Source organism: Hippocampus guttulatus, chromosome 3, assembly GCF_054856545.1.
Source record: "Hippocampus guttulatus isolate MCC_2025c chromosome 3, RoL_Hgut_1.0, whole genome shotgun sequence".
Classification (NCBI taxonomy): domain Eukaryota; kingdom Metazoa; phylum Chordata; class Actinopteri; order Syngnathiformes; family Syngnathidae; genus Hippocampus; species Hippocampus guttulatus.
In genome coordinates this window covers 15,780,861-15,797,411 of record NC_141263.1, presented here as the reverse complement: position 1 = coordinate 15,797,411, position 16,551 = coordinate 15,780,861, and the positions used below count along the sequence as shown (strand labels likewise).

The window sequence follows — 16,551 nt, the reverse complement described above, 5'->3', positions numbered from 1 at the left end:
CACATTTGGAAAATGACCTGACACAAGAAACCAATTTTAACATTGACAGCTTTATTTCTTTTTATATGCCAATTATGATATGAACAGCGGCTCGAAATGTTGGTCAATAGTGTGGAAAATTCAATGGAGAAAATCCTCTTAGTCTCACCTCAGAAAACAAAAGGCGAGCAAATGTGATAGTTGCAGCCATATTAAGTGTGTCAATTTAGTGTCCTTTGGATTTATAACAACAAGGGCGTTCAACAATGGTGGCATCATCAGGGCTGAAACAGTCAGTCGCTGTTTCTCCTCATGCAATTGCTTCTGGGGACTGGTTCTGATATTTTTCCAAAACTGTATTTAGACTACATGAACAGTCCTCAAATACTTCACTTATAGCTCCAGGTCAACAGAGAACAATGATATAATTTAAAAATCAAGCACACGGTCAGCTCTTCATTAGCTCACGAACTTCAAGTATAAACAAATCAGAAAAGGAAGTGGAGCATTTAACCAAAGGAAATTGCACATAAAGCGAATCATGCAGAGGTTTATAATACAGTTTGTCTTTGATATTTTACAGAAGACCAAGGCCCTGTCACTGTCTATTCGGACAGATATAAGCCGACATTGCAGACTCATCATTTGACACAAAAAATAGAGTAGAATCTATCTTCATGTCCACTCTAATGGCATCAACTGGACTTCCAACACAACAGGTGTATCAACTGTCAATTAATGGGTTTTATTACATTTTTGATTGAGTTAAGTGCATTTTATTTATTTTTTACATTTTCAGGCATTATTGCATTTTCAAGAAATTATTTTAGTGGTGCCACTATGCGACATGATTCAAAAGACTTTTCTCCACCCATCCATTTTCCGAACCGTTTTATCCTCACTTTGACCCACACAGGCACGGGGAGAACATGCAAACTCCATACAGGAAGGCCGGGATTGAACCAACGACCTCTGCACTGTGACCCACTTTTCCACCGGGCCGCCTTTTTCTCCACCCACTCCCTTTAAAATTAAATAAATATACATTTGACGATCATTCCCGTTACTGATGCTCCTTCACGTCAATTGCGAGTCAAATAGTTACTCAAGTTACTCAACCACTAGTCAACCCACAACCAAGGGGCGAACACCTGGTTAAGGCGTTTAAATTAACAAGTGTGCAGTGGGAGCCGAAAGTCACTTCGGTGGACTGATGAGGGACATGTTGAGAGAAGAAAGTTCAGCAATAATTGGAGATGGTGAGCCTTTGAAAGTAATCAACATCTGTTTTGTGGACTTGTTTAGGATTAAGGGCTATTGACATTTCATTAAATAACGGCTTGTGTCAGGTGTGATGTGCGACAGAAGAGTTTCAGATAAGATGATGGGAGAGGTGTTTAAAACTGCGCTGAGACCAGGAATGCTGTTCGGACTGGAGACAGTGCCACTGAAGAAAAGACAGGAGGCGGAGCTGGAGGTAGCAGAGATGAAGATATTGAGGTTCTCTTTGGGAGTGACCAGCTTGGATAAGATCAGGAATGAGTACATCAGAGGGACAACTCATGTTCGAGGTTTTGGAGAGAAAGTCAGAGAGGCCAAACTGAGATGGTTTGGACATGCCCAGAGGAGAGAGAGTGAATATATTAGGAGAAGGATGCTGAGTCTTGAGCTGCCAGGCATGAGGCCGAGAGGAAGACCAAAGAGGAGGTTTATGGATGTAGTGAAAGAGGACATGAAGGTAGCTGATGTGAGAGAAGAGGATGCACAAAACAGGGTTAGATGGAGGCAACTGATTCGCTGTGGCGACCCCTGAAGGGAAAATCCAAAAGATATATTTTAAAATAATAATCTATTGATTATGAAGTCTCGCCGAAAAGAGTGTCCAAATTATTTGTTGAAAAGTCGGGCAGTAAAAATACAGATGAATTAAAATGCTGAGCAAAATAATCATGATTAACATTTTGGCCTTAATCATGGGGCGACAATACTGTACTGGCATCAGCTGGCTTTTTTTTTTCCACCACGGCATGGCATTTGAAGGGATTAAAAAAAAAGGGACTTTTTAGAAAGTACAGGGCTCTCACTAATACAATCATTGTAATGGTGCAATCGTTGATAATCATTTGATTGTCTTTGCTTCTACGGTGTGTCATCGTAAAAATTTCTGTTATAAAAGTGACTCGCCCAACATGTGGTAGAAGGATGGGCATTGCTGATTTATCTCCCTTATTGATGGACATCCAAACATAAATTCAGTAATAACCACATTAATTACTTTTAGTGGATTTATTTCATACCGAAAAAAAAAAAAAGTTCCTTCAAAACGTAGGATGTGCACATTCCGACAGTCTAACGACACATCCGCTACCAAAGGTACTTTCATATTTAAAGTGTGCACTATTTTTCTCATGAATTTCAATGACATTCACAAGTGTCAGGAAAATTTCCAGCCAGCCTCAATCAATGATGCCTCTTTGCTGCTTACACACTCGTACCCAGTTTACAGGCGGCGGGGGTGTCAGAAGTCCAGAAAGGGGGAGTACACTTAGACAGAAAGTGAGCAAACCCAGGCGCATTAAAAAAAAATAAAAATACGGTTGAAGACAACGCAATACAGCCCAAAGTGCGCGATCATGGCATAACACCTTCAGTCAAGAGTTATGAAGAGATTATCCAAAACGTGAATAAATCATAACATAACAAGAAACTTAAGAGTAAGGTTGATACTTAATAAAATTTGAATGCATGTTCAAGCCAAAAAAAACCAGAGGAACCTCTTTTTGAAGGATCTCATTTGCCAGTAATTTAATGTCATCACAGATATTTTGTTGATATTTATCTCAGTTTCAAATTTGTTCCCGCTCAGTCCCACTCTTCCTCATCTCTAAAAGGATGGTCCTCTCGTGGCGGCTCTTGAAACCTGATGTTTGCCAGCATGTCCCTCATTGCCACCATGAGGCGATTCACTTCCTGGTTTAGCTCTTGTCCGGCTCGAGCCACCTCCATGTCACCCTCCTCCTGCCTTGGTCCACCCTTGACAAGCAAAGTTGAAGATAGCGGTGAAACAATCTGACATTTTTGTGAGACTGTCGGCTAATAATTACCGCAATGAGAAACAAATCAGAATCAATTTTAGATGGCTGTCTAGATTACAAGCTTCAGGCCCTTCTGATTATAATATGAAGCATACACAGCTGATTCTGTGAAGGAGTAGCCGATACCTAAAAGGTCAGCACATTGTCAAAAAGAGTGGCCCTTTTAAAAAGGCGTTTTAATTCGTTCAGTGGCCAGGCTCGAAACTTAAAACACTGGTGTCTCAAATCACTTTTCCCCATTAAAATGAATGAAAATGCCATAATCCATAACACGACACTCCAAAAAATTGTACCGTGAAGGAAAATAGCACTCTATACTTAATTCATAAAACATACTAGAGATGCAACAATTGACAGCTAATCCATTGTCAAACAAATCAACCATAATGCTAATCATGAATTGTTTAGGTTACTACTTGTTTAGGTTAGTACCTTGTTTCATTTAAAACTGTCCAAATCCTGTGAATTTCAGCCTACCAACAGTAAATATTCTGTAGTCCGCCATGGAAGTAGTCTTTTTTCCAAAATAAGAGTTTGCAAACATCTGCTTTTACTTTGGAAAACTCCACCCTACCCATCTGATTTATCAGTTAATCAGTGATTAAAATAATTGTTGTTTGCAAACTTAGCAGGAGTCTGACAGGAGGATCAGCACAGTGTCTGGAGTGATGCGGACTCTGTATCTGTTGGCCGTGCTGCAGAAGGAACTGAGCCAAAAGGCGAAGCTCTTGATTTACCGGTCGATCTACATTTCTACCCTCACCTATGGCCACGGGAGGAAAAGAGCGTGGATACACGCAGCGAGAATGTGCTTTCTCCGTTGGGTCTCCAGGCTCTCCCTGAGAGATAGTGTGAGGGGCTCAGAGATGGACCACTGCTCCTCCTCCTCCAAGAGAGGAGCCATATGAGGTGGCTCAGGCATCACATCAGGATGCCTCCTGGGCGCCTCTCTTATGATCAAGCAAGAGAGCCTGGGAAAAAGGCAGGACGCACCAGTTGGCCTGGAAGTGCCTCGGGGATGCCCCCGAAGGAGCTGGATGAAATGGCTGTGGAGACAGAAGTCTGGGCTTCCCTGCTTAAACTGCTGACCCCGGATGAGCAGAAAAAGGACAGACGGATGGATGGACGGGACGTAAGCAAATCTAAAGAAACTGGCCTCACTCTTCCAATAATCGGATGAGAGAGACATTAGAACAGACAAATGCGTGGCATACTTTCGCAAGTGCGATACAAAAATAGTCACACCGTTCAGTGGTTTAGGGTACTATATGAAATGGTGTTGATGTCTGATGGCAAACAGCTGCGGTCGATTATTCTGCTTAAATAAGGAGAACAAGGAGGTTGCATGTGAATTGCTCACAGGGGTATATTTAACACAAATGTCAAAATTTCCCTTAAATTCTGCAAAAACACTCAATCACCAAATCCATTAACGTGCTCCCAAGAAATCCGTAAGCAATAAAAAAATCACAACCAAAACCTCAAACAACTGAATCAATCTTGATTGTTGTTTGGGCTTCTGGGAGGAAAATATTTGTCATATGCCTCCTTTAATTTCCCTAATTTACTCCTCATGAGGAACGTCATGTGTAGCGGGGAAATGTTATCCCCAATTCAGACCGTCACATAACAGTTCTGCTCCAAAGTTCCAGCATTAAAAACCCGTTAAAAATGATGAATGTTTTCCATGAAATAAGAATCCGAAAATTATTTCAGACAATTAAAAAAGCAGAATTTGAAGCTTTTTGTCAAAATGATTTCTTTTACACAGAACTATCATCACTTATACAAATAACTCAGAACTTATGAAAGAAAATAATAACCAGTGTGTTGTTAAGCATATAGGTTTAGAAACCTTTTGCCAGTTCAACTCACTTCATTAGGTTAAATCATTCCTTCTCAAATAGCAAGGTGGGCCCTTCTAGGGGGGGGGTGCAATGCCAGTAGAGCGTGTGTGTGTGTCCCTGGGGAACACACTTTTTTTCTGTAATAGAATAAGGTGGAGTTGCACATCAATTACAGCAGGAGGCAGTGGCGCTTTCTATTTATTATTTTTTTTAATTCCAGGCAGCTTGATGCACTTCAAATTCTTTTTGTTACAGACTAGACAAAAATGTTCAAGTTAGTACCATATTTTTACAACTATAGGGCGCACTTAAAAGTCTTAAATTTTCTGGACGGGGCACCGAAGAATGCAGGGTGCCTAATCTATCTTCCGAGTTCCAAAATCTGTGAATGTTGCAGTGTGACTTCCATGAGCGCTGCGCTTGACTATCTGATGTTATGCAGATACGCTGTTTTGAGGAAATGCGGACGTAACTTAGAACGGCATGCGGACATTAAAAGGGAAGGGTGGGCGTGAAAGAGGATGCTAAAGGCACGCCCGCCAGTATGCGGATATAATACCAGTATGTGCATTGGGCAAAACAACTTTGGACGCGGGAAAATGGCACCTGTGAAAAGACACGCCTATGAAGCACAGTTCAAACTTCGAGGGATTAGTTAGGCAGAGGAACATGGTAATCGAGCAGCCGCAAGAGAATTTAAGATATACAAATCCATAGTTTGCAGGTGGAGGAAGCGGGACAACGAGCTTCGCCAAGTCAAGAAGATGAGACAGAGTTTCCGCGAAAACAAGGCGAGGTGGCCCGAGTTGGAAGACCAAATCGAGCAATGGATTCATGGCCAAAGAACAGCTGGGAGAAGCGTCTCTACAGTCACCATACGACTGTGGGCAAAAACGCTTAGAGAAGAAATGAAAATCCAAAATTTTCAAGGAGGTCCGTCTTGGTGCTTTCGTTTTATGACATAGCGCCAACTATCCATCCGGGCAAGATCTACCGTGGCGCAGCAACCTCCAACCGACAAACACATCACCAGCATGTGCAATTAGGAAAGCGCAATAATAGAACCACCTTTCAATATGATGCAGTTCTGACCCATGCCTGATGTTGTGACCACTGAGTGTGCATTCCTGTGCATTTGTAAATTGGAATCCCAACTCTGTGATGGATTTACCTGAAGGTTGAAGTTTGGCAATAAGGAACGGAAAAACAGCGACAGTGTGCTCTCATTGGTTGCTCCAACACGCTGCCTACATGCACGCAGACAAACAAAGCATTTTAGTAAAAAGAAAGCAGGGCTTGCGCTGGTCGCAACACCAACAAAGGAACGGAGGAATGTCCCATATTACCTTGCTGGTCTGGTGTAGGAGATCACTGATTCCATTGGCGGGAGGGGGTCAAATCCCATCATGGTCTGAGTCGTCACCTCCTGAGAGTGTGAAGCAGAGAGATTAGTTAAAGATGTGTCTCCTGCAGTGACAGGTCTCATTGTCATCCAATATTAAAGAAAGGCCAATTGAATTCTCACGTAAAACGTTAAGGACTGATGTTCCGTGTATTACAAGTTTTGCCCCTTGGACAGACGATCAATGCATCCTCAAAACAAGCACAGGCTTGTTCACTCAATATTGGACAAGATGGCACAATTTCATGTTGAATATGTAAATTACATTCCAATAACAAACATATTGTTTGGCTACTGAATATTTTTGTTTTTTGATTGTACTTATGATTAATATGGTACGGCAGAGTTTGAGAGGGTATGATGCAATGAGTTTCATGTTGTCATTTTAAAAGTAGTAATTGACTGATTTCTCCAGAACAAATTGATAAAATTGAAAATGCAAATTAATATCGTCCCAATTAAAAAAAAACGTACATTCATGAATGGAATTTGTTTGTGAAAAATAGACCATTCCAGCCGGTTGTTCCTTTTAAGCCTGCTATTGTCCATCACCTGGTGCCACTGTAGATAACATGGAAAACATTGTGGTTGTTTTGCGTGAACAGCTGTGCTTTTTACCAGAGGCAGACTGGACATGGCTTCTTTGACCTCAGACAGCAGAACGTGGCGATGGATGTTCCGTGGAGCACTCTGATATCTCTGCTTTCTCCTACATCACAGTGGTGACAGGAAATTGGCATGGCCATTACGATGAGACGAATGCATTGAAACTACTGTTGTACCGGAGACTAGAACCTCTTGAGTTCAAACAAGATTCTCCAGGACGCTGGTAGCGATTCGCTGAAGTTTCAAATCATTTCCAATGAAAAATGTGTTATCTAATCCAGGGTCACATGTACTGTTTACAGAATTAGATTAGATTGCTCAGGGAGAGTTACTTCATGCATCACGGTTTTTAACATTCTTAATTGTAATTTATTTGAAAAAATTCACCGCTGTCTAATGAAGACAAATTATGTGCTTAAAATTAACTCAAGAATTTTAACGGCCACGGTAACAAATGAGAGCGTGGGACACTTCGCATTAGGACCAAACGCGACACATTGTTTGGGGCAGATTGACAATATGGTTAGATAAGTGACAGATACTGTATGACGATGAATGCAAACAAATCATAAGTGATGCAGTGCTGTGTACGTTTTAAACCACCATTTCATTTGTTTTTAGGAACCTTTTTTCAGAATTTGATTTGTAAAACCTGAACTGATTGGACCCAGCAGGTTTACGCAAATGAATACTCAAAAATTTGTCGAGGACGGATGCATGACGTCCAAACAAGATGCTCAAATACTTTTTGATCCCAATCTTCATAAGGGTGCATTATTCTGTATTTGTTTTCTCATCATGTGAGTCAATTTATTTGGATGTGTCTAATCACCAGAACCAGACAGGCACCTCTCATCTGTCCCCCATCATCCATCAACCAGGAAGTAGTCAGCAAATGAACAAATAACCCCAAATGCTATGAACTTTTTTTTAAGTAAATGTTAATTTTTGTTGGAGGTGTGCGCTCAACTTTCCAGTTTTTATGATCATTATGGCATTGTGAACATAACAAATGAAATGGAGCCCAAATGCTGCGGTCACACCGAACGTGATCTGAGCATTTCTGTCGGTGCATTTCCATAACTAGTCAATGCAATTCACCCGTTTGGTGGTGGATGAAGCATTTGAAGCGAAACTACGTCATACCCAGTAGCAGTAGCACAAGCACAAAAATACACACAGCATGGTGAAATAAAAACAATATCGGAAAATAGAGGACTTTTGCACAGTACTGTGTGTGTATAAGACTAATTTAGAGAAAGTTTGGGCCAATTTCCTCACTTCCTTGGTCCCGTCCGCTGTGCTGGGATTGGGAACATTCAACATGTCATCTGAGAAAGCTTCACACGGATTACATGGATTACTTCAGTTTGTCACGAACGTAAACTTCTGTCATCTGAGCAGCCCAGTTAAGGTCTCACTTGTTCTGGCAGTCCTCCACCAGCGGGTCCTTTGCATCAATTCGACGCAGCACCTCCTTGACATTCTCTTCCAACCAAAGCATAACTGCTGCTTCCCGCCAAAGGCTGTGCATCCTCCCCACATACAGAGCGGTCAGTTGGGCCAAGGCTGGCAGCTGTCTATAGAGAGCAAATGTTGATGTCACAAAGGGGAGAAGGGTGACATGAAGAGTTGAGGAAGAAGAGATAACTGGGCAAAGAAGATTATATTACCCAATCTGACTGCTTGGGCCAAAGAACGCATGTGAGGTGACCGTAGCATCTGGCTGCACAGTGCATAGATCCAGTAAAGGCATTAAGACTGTAGAAACACATTCACATTTTTAACATTGACATGCCCTCGAGAGTTGATTTCGATCATCTTTTGCAACACCATGACTTTGTTGTTTCTTTGCATTCCTGGGATACAAATTCTGTATTTATCTAAGCCTCTTTCTAATATCGAGGTTGTGGAGATGGGAAGAGGGGCGGTTGTGAATTGGTGTTAATTGGAGAGGTTACTTATTTATTAAGAACACCATAGTGCTATTTATTAATTATTATTTTATTATTTTTTTGTACAAGTCACTATTAGACTGTTAAACATTATAAAAGTAATTTTGTGCGGTGAGATGCACATTTTCTATTTTTGTATGTTTGTTAAGCGTGCTTATGTTTCTCCCTGATATTGATTGACTCCACTTTTGAAAATGTGAATTGAGCAGCAACATCATCCCTCCGTCCATCTACGGTCGCCAGGCATAACCAGTGATACCAAGAACAACCAAACTTCTATATTATGTTATAAATGTAAATGTTATACTGAGTTGAAATTGGGGAGTCATGTCGAAATAGTGTAACGTTTGGATGCTGCGGTCGTAGCAAGAGAGCGAATCCATTGTAAAGGACGCCAGTTAATACTGCATGAGTATACGTTAGTTAAAAACCTCACTCATTCGAGCCTTGAAAGCTGCTGACTTTGCAGCCCGTGCTCCCGGAGTTGCTGCCACCATAGAACAAATACAAATCCCACACATCAAAATACAAATTGTAGGGTTATACGGCACGATGAACTGTTTTCTATTAGAATATTTATCATGTTGTAATATGATTACACAGCATTACATTGGCACTGGAAGGAGTCACATGCGCCAATGGCAGGTGGCACAGCAGGGCAGCAAGATGGCTCGCCTCGGATTGCGAACATGATTCTTAGACGACCATATTTATTTTCTTGTGAGTTAGAAACGGGATCAGATAGGGAGAAGGTGCAAAATAATGTTCATGTTGCCTAAATCAATTGAAAATGCATTTGAGGAGTTTCTCCAAGACCGTTCACAGGACCATGAAGGGTGGAGCTAATCGATACTGCAGTTTTTAAAAATTCAGCGCTAGGTCCATCCCTTTTCCGCTGCCTCGGCAGCATAGGATTTCTTACCTGCAGGAAACATGATGAGCGCATCCTCTAGCATTTGGTCAGCTTTGTGTCTTGCTTGATCTCTTTCTTCAGGCTTGATTTCTTCCTCCTGACTGAGATGGAAATAGCAGAGGGCGGTGGAGAATGCAAAGTTCGGCAGCTGGGACAGATTTCTGTGCTCCTGAGACACAGACAAACAATTATGTTTAAGCACTGAATAGTTGACCAAGTAAAATCAAATGTATAAGGACAATGTGGAATGTGAAGCACAATTTACCTCCCAGTCCTCATAAAGCTGAAGGAGAGCGTCGTACTCTCTGGAACGTAGCATCAGGAAATCAATGACCAGGAGCATGCAAAGTGGGTCAGAGTCTGGGTCCAAACTAAGTATGAGTGAGGAAAGGGGAGGACAAAATAAGCCCTTGAGTCTTCAGAAATTTGACATCACGCAAAGTCCTCAAAATTTCAAGCAATTTATATAACTACATCAGGTTGACAAAATTGTATGGATAAATACGGCATAAGATTAAGCATACCGATGTCAGTGTGTGTCAAACTACAGTGGACCCCCGCTATTGGTGTGGAATAGGGACCGAAACCAACTGGTTGGAGCCCTCCTCAAAATGATTATCACTGCCGATATAAATAGCCAAAACTATAAATCGAACCATGAAATCATAAATATACCACTAACTCTGATCCTAAAACACTTGAACAGCATTTCAGATGCTTATAAACTGTTGCACAGTTTATAGCTGAGCACGCACATGTTTACATTAACAATTCTGATGATGACGATGATGATAATGAATTCCTGTCGCGGTGCAGTCCGATGAGAAACAATGAAAATTTGATCACACAGCAAAGCACAGGCGTTAAATTGAAGGTATCTACGCTTTTGCCACGGGCTGTGCTGGTGGGAAACTATGCTGCTTCATATGTTGGGTCAGAGTGACTTAACTCTTTGCGCTGGATTAGTTAGTACCTGGTGTGACCCAAAACCACTGGATCAACGCAGTGACAACACAAAGCGGAGGTCGCAGATAGTTTAGCAATGTTATGATGAGCTGTGACTAATTCCACAGATTTTGATTTGTTTTGTCTTAATTTGGCGAAACTATCATGATTGCAGTTAATTCTTGGAGGTCAAAATTGCATCCCAAGTTTTTTTTTTCCCAAGACAAGGAGATAGCCCCTCTTGCCAACACTGGGGTGTGCCGATATGCTCAACTTGGTTGGGGGTTTTAACACACATTTCCTATGTTGTCACTATGCGTTTACATGCCAACCAGAAACTAACGTGCCACCGTACACCGAATGCGGCATGCGACAATACATTAAATATCATACATACTGTAGACTAGGGGTGTGCTCCAAAAATGAGATCTGAAATGAGAATATATCGTTCCAGGCCTCTTTAGAATATACGTTTCAATATGGAGGCATCAGAATCGATATTGCCAATTCATTTCTAAAGTTCCCGGCATGTCTCTGAAAGCGAATGCTTTCTATTCATTGCACATGCATTTCGACCACGTATGGCACTGGCTGTAAACCGGCCCTGCTGTAGACAGCAATTTCGTGCAATTAAATAAGTAAAATAATATTTTCTGACCTTTTTTGCCACATTACCAAATATCACAAATAGATGAGCCTTTTCCGCAAATCAAGGGGGATGTTCTCAAAAAAAAGTCTGCGAGTAGGTGAAATTGCTAATGCTGATTCACAAATATGCAAGAATCCACTGTATACCATTTTAGGTTTGCGATGCCAAATAGAATGAAAACAATTTCACATTTTCGTAGTGATTTGGCAAAAAACAGACAGTCACTTGTCTTTGACCTTATAAAACATCGTGTGATAACTCATTCCACATAATTGAAATGACAAACGATTTAATGGTGCCCTTCTTCTCTTACCTCAGGATCAATTTGCAGTACTCCAAAGCTGTCCGGGGACATCCTCTCTTCTCAAGGAACATCATGTGTTTGAAAAGAGCGAGATAAAATGCCCTGAAAGAAAATTATTTTATCACTCAACTCTGTTTTTAAATTAGTCACATGTTATTCAAGAAAGGGTTTAAAAATAAGTAAATGCTTCTGTCAAGACAAAATTATGCACACACAAAATATATAAACTAATTAAAAAAAGTGAAGTCCATCCAACCTGTTTTCTGGTCTGAGATAATCCAGCCTGCAGGTCCCTGAGGTCAGACTAAATAGAGGGTGAAACGCACACTCAAAGCTGTACAGAGCCCTCTCTGGAATAAAATAACGTAAAAAAATAAAAATCATTCAAGTACATAATTTGTACACACATCTTCATATTATGTTGATGTATTCATGTGGATTGATCATTGAATTTGGTTTTGCAAAATGCTCACCATAGCCATTAGCCGGGTATAAACTTTGGGTCATTTAAATATAGATATTCACAGCAATCAATTTTACATCACCAATATCAACTATTGCTTCTACAATTTAGTTATTACTTATTACTGATCACAATAATTTTGCAGCACGTTTTTTAAACCCATGATTGTACATTATGGCATTTTTCATCGAAAAGGTGATATTTTTGAAACTCAACAGCCAGCTTAGGGACTTAACAAAAAACCAAAAAAAAAAACCAACCCAAAAAACATTCCAAGTATTTGCACGTTGTCTCGAAGCATCGTTAAGAGGTGCTAAATGCCACTAATGAGAGGCGGCTCCCTGATTTTCTGCATCATTCGGCCTAATAGGTCACACACCTTTGCAAGCGTTCATTGATCTGTGAGATACCGGCTTTATTATAGTTGCCTAATCAAATTATTCGGATGCTGTTATTTTAGTGTAACATGATAACGTACCAGTATTTTTGATTATATAGTGAAACGAGCGAGCAGAAAGCACTGACGTGGAACATCGACTGACAAGGCAGAGGCACTGTGGGGACTAAAGTAAGGCTAAAACGCATCGAAGGGCCTTTCTTCCTTCTTTGTTTCTATGGGTTAAACATCCTCACCAATAAGATCCCGGGCCATCTCCTGATCCTCTTGTATTCGACAGACATCAGAAAGTTGTAGCAAAGAATCAATGTGGTAGGGATTCAGCTGCAGCAGAGCCTAAGAAAAGACATCAACAAAATATATACATAAATGTTAGAATGTGTGAGTTGACTTTTAATCACCGCTCTGACTATCGATATTCAATACACATTCAAGTTACATCATGTGTTTGGGGAAGAGAGTTGTGAGAGTGGAATCACATTAGTGGAATAACAGTGTGCCTTAAAACAGCTATGGTGGAAATAATATCACTTAACATCAAATAGTTGTATGATTAGAGTAATACCTTACTTCGCAGTAAACCCATAAGACTAATTTGGACCTTACACAATAAAAATGTTCAACCGTTTTAAATTAATTGTCTGAGGAATGATTCCGTCATGTAAAAATAAGTAAGAAATTCCACAGGACACCCTATGTTTGGTTGTGTAATTGCATTATTCACTGATGTGCACAACAGAGTAATGCGCTTTTACCACAATGTTGTTTGGATCCATGGACTCGACAGCATCCAGGAACTTGAACTGTACTTGCTGGTAGTCGCGGCTGTGCTCAAAGGTGAAGTACTGAACGCCATCTTTTGACTCAAGTAAGGTCATTGAGATTCCTGAACAGACATCCTCTTAGGTTAATACAGATGTACAGTGCTGTGAAAAAGCTCATTTGCACCCTTTGTATTATTAATTACTAAAGAGTAAGAATAATCAAATGCTTGCAGGTGAAGCAATATCAAATAACCAGTTTTACTTTTGCAACTTTCCGTGACATAAATACAAGGCGGTCATTGTAATAGCCAGGAGACACATTATTTAAACAGATGAATACGATGAAAGCAAGCCGAACCTGGGCGGCTGAATCTAGGCCAACTTTCCTTGGGGCTCGTCATCCACGTGTTCCGATGAAACTGTCTATTGCGTTGACGTGGTCTGGAAAAAAAATGCCAAGGAGATGACAGGGTATGACGTAAAAGTAACTGACACACAGCTCACCAAATCTCCACTAATTCATGCTTACCTCTGATTCCCCAAAACAGCTCGACTCCCAAAATATTTCTTTAGCTCCGTCTCTGGGTTCAAATTCCTGGAGAAAACAAAAATATGCACGGAGGAACAATTAGTTGCCAAATCAGGACGCAAGTCAGAGGACAGCCTGCCATATTTCTTTATTCTGTTCATAACCTTTCCAGCAGCTCCTGTATTTTGTTGTTCTACTTCTTCCTTTCATAACTTTGCTGCTGTGAATTGGGAATTTCTCCATTGCGAGACTAATAAAGGTTTTCTTATCTTATCTTAACAAGATTACAGATGCAGTGCCATAACAACTTAAATGTATTTGTTGAATTACACCATCAATATAGGAAAATGTGTTATTTTAAATTATATTTTTAACTCAAATATTCCAATGTCTTTATCGAAAATGGGCTGTCTTTATCGAAGAGATGCTGTTTCCTCACCTGTGCTCAACATGTAACACAGGTTTTCTGTCACAGCCGCCGCAATCATTTTGCACAGTCAAACCGTTGGACTGGTCCAGGTTTTCCAGCAATAAATCAATGTTGTCATCTGGTGTTTGTCCTTTCTGACATCAGATAGAAGTCAAGGTGAGATGCATTTTACGTGGCTTTCTGTCTTAAGGAGATCAAACTGGGATGTTGTTTATAGCAGAGATGTTTAAAAAAAGTTTTGGTTCACCTGTGGAATTTCAGATTTAACCTTTGTCCTCTTTTTCTTCTTCTTTTTCTTAACAGTAGACAAAGGCTGGAAATAAGAAATGGAAAATATGCAAATAAACAAACACCAGAATAACTAATCAAAGAAAGATTATATGCCAGCTATCATATTTGGATAATTACCTCATTTGACCCTTGACCGCCATTTACTTTGCTGTCATTGTTTCCCATGTCACTTGTTTTGTTTCCATTGAATTTCTCTGAGTCTTCATCAGCGGAAACTTTTTCTGTATCACTTATCTAGAAAATTATTGGAATGAAAGCCCTTAAAAAATACTCAACAAAATGAGTCAACAATCTTGTTGTGTCAGAATAGTGCTAGGACTGGTGTCACACAAGAAGGTTTTTGTATTTGAACTACAAACTACAAGTTTTGCTCTTTGAAGTAAAGCGTTCTTCTGGAATTTTGCACAGTTCCATCCCCAGCAGCCATCCTCATGCTATCCACGTCTTCAAAACAGGTCCCCTTGATTACTCCCTTGAGTTTAGTGTGTGTGTGCGTGTGCGTGTGTGGTTTATAAGAAGCTCGATACTCGACTGAGTACAGTATTGTGGTTGCTCTAGAAGGCAATTATCTTCTCTGGCAGGAAGTCTGTTGGATGTTCCCGACGTTGTGAGCAGCCATGAACTGTCCTGCCTCAAACTCTCACCTCTTCTCGTGCATTGAATGATGCAACCAGCAATTGATCTGTTTGCTAACCGGGGAAATGATTGGCTGGCCCACAATAAAAGGGGAAAATTTGTCATTTGTAGTTGAAATGTACCTAACACCTGTCCTGGACGTTTTCTGACACGACTCGAATGCTCTGTGCTGGCTAATAATTGGTTAGTTGTCTTACTGTACTTAATAATAAATGTTTCTTGCAGACCTGTTGTTATTCAAAGTTAAGTGTGACTACGTTTAGTTTATCAACAGGCACTAGCTATAGGCTAGTAACAGCTTTAGCTCACATAGCAGACGTGCAGTCCCAGTAGACAGATAGATGAACCATAATGTAGACATACCATTTCAAAAATGATGCAGATATCTTTATGACTCTTGCTTTTCTGTGACTTTCGATTACTGCGATTCCGGCGTGACGCTGGACTGACATTGGTCGTGTCCAGCTGCTCCTCTTCGCTTTCAGCCAGCTCATCGTTGCTATCTGCCACAGTTAGCTCCTCGACGACAACCGCCTCCTGAGTTCGCTGTTTGCCTTTCAGCCTCCGCAAAGCCCTGCTAGACATTTTACCCTGCTCATGTACGCACTGATAAATACGTATATATAAGTATTGACAACTGAAGCTAGTTTACGTGAGCACAAAATCAAAATAAACTGCGAGTACGGCCATCTCGTTAGAGTTTCTACTTCGTGATATTGTTATTTGGAAGTCTCAACTGTTTTGTTGTCCTCTACTGCCCTCTTTAGGAAAAAAAGAGAAATCGTTGTAAATAATGCCGAAAAATATGTGGTGCTCTCAAGTAAACTGTAGGTGGCAGTGGTAGCTTCGAAATCATGCCATATAATCAGTGTGTTGAAATGGGCAACCAATGTTTGTCAGTCGATTTCTTCTTTATTCATTTGAAAGTATGGGGAGATTCTGCTTTACAGCTATTTATCTATCTGTCTATCTATCTATCCATTCGTCTCTCCGTCCGAACCACAACAATGCGAACGTTTGAACGTGAGATGTGACCTACCTACTCATAGCTCTTTGCGAGTGTCATCATTTTATGTGTCTGTTTGCTTGCTTGTCCCGTTCAATAGAATTCTGAAAGTGCATTGACAACTATGACCCCCTCCCCCCCACCACCACCACCACCACCACACCTCATTCAAGTAAAATAAAACTGAAATAATGTGATTGCACAAGTGTGCGCACTTTTGTATAACTGGGATGTGGCTGTGTTTACAATTAACCAATTACAGCACACACTTTTCACAATTTAAAATATCTCTGATTAACCCAAAAATAAGTCCCAGATGTTTTAGTGGTCTTGTCTTGTC

General features: G+C 40.6%; 1 protein-coding gene across 2 annotated transcripts; it reads right to left on the bottom strand.

The window, feature by feature from the left end:
- Positions 1 to 1,086: 1,086 nt before the first annotated feature.
- tcf25 (TCF25 ribosome quality control complex subunit) lies at positions 1,087 to 15,931 on the bottom strand. Of its 2 annotated transcripts, XM_086107053.1 has the most exons (18): positions 15,569 to 15,930; positions 14,687 to 14,803; positions 14,526 to 14,591; positions 14,288 to 14,412; positions 13,849 to 13,914; positions 13,678 to 13,760; positions 13,311 to 13,441; positions 12,792 to 12,891; positions 11,952 to 12,045; positions 11,705 to 11,797; positions 10,063 to 10,168; positions 9,807 to 9,966; positions 8,603 to 8,690; positions 8,351 to 8,509; positions 6,942 to 7,032; positions 6,268 to 6,347; positions 6,093 to 6,168; positions 1,087 to 3,012 (listed from the first exon to the last, which is right to left on the bottom strand). In XM_086107053.1, the coding sequence occupies exons 1-18, from the start codon at positions 15,788 to 15,790 to the stop codon at positions 2,842 to 2,844; spliced, it is 2,028 nt and encodes a 675-aa protein (XP_085963179.1). In that variant the 5' UTR covers positions 15,791 to 15,930; the 3' UTR covers positions 1,087 to 2,841. The 2 variants fall into 2 exon arrangements, with proteins under 2 accessions (XP_085963179.1, XP_085963181.1); XM_086107055.1 differs by lacking the exon at positions 14,687 to 14,803 and having other exon boundaries at positions 15,569 to 15,931.
- Positions 15,932 to 16,551: the final 620 nt, after the last annotated feature.

Excerpts from the sequence above, each read along its gene's own strand:
- tcf25 (XM_086107053.1), bottom strand. The coding sequence starts at position 15,790 with ATGTCTAGCAGGGCTTTGCGGAGGCTGAAAGGCAAACAGCGAACTCAG. Across the intron at positions 14,413-14,525 it reads TTAAATCTGAAATTCCACAG|AAAGGACAAACACCAGATGA; the intron begins GTGAACCAAAAC and ends ATCTGATGTCAG. Across the intron at positions 3,013-6,092 it reads TGCCAAACTTCAACCTTCAG|GGTGGACCAAGGCAGGAGGA; the intron begins GTAAATCCATCA and ends TTGCTTGTCAAG.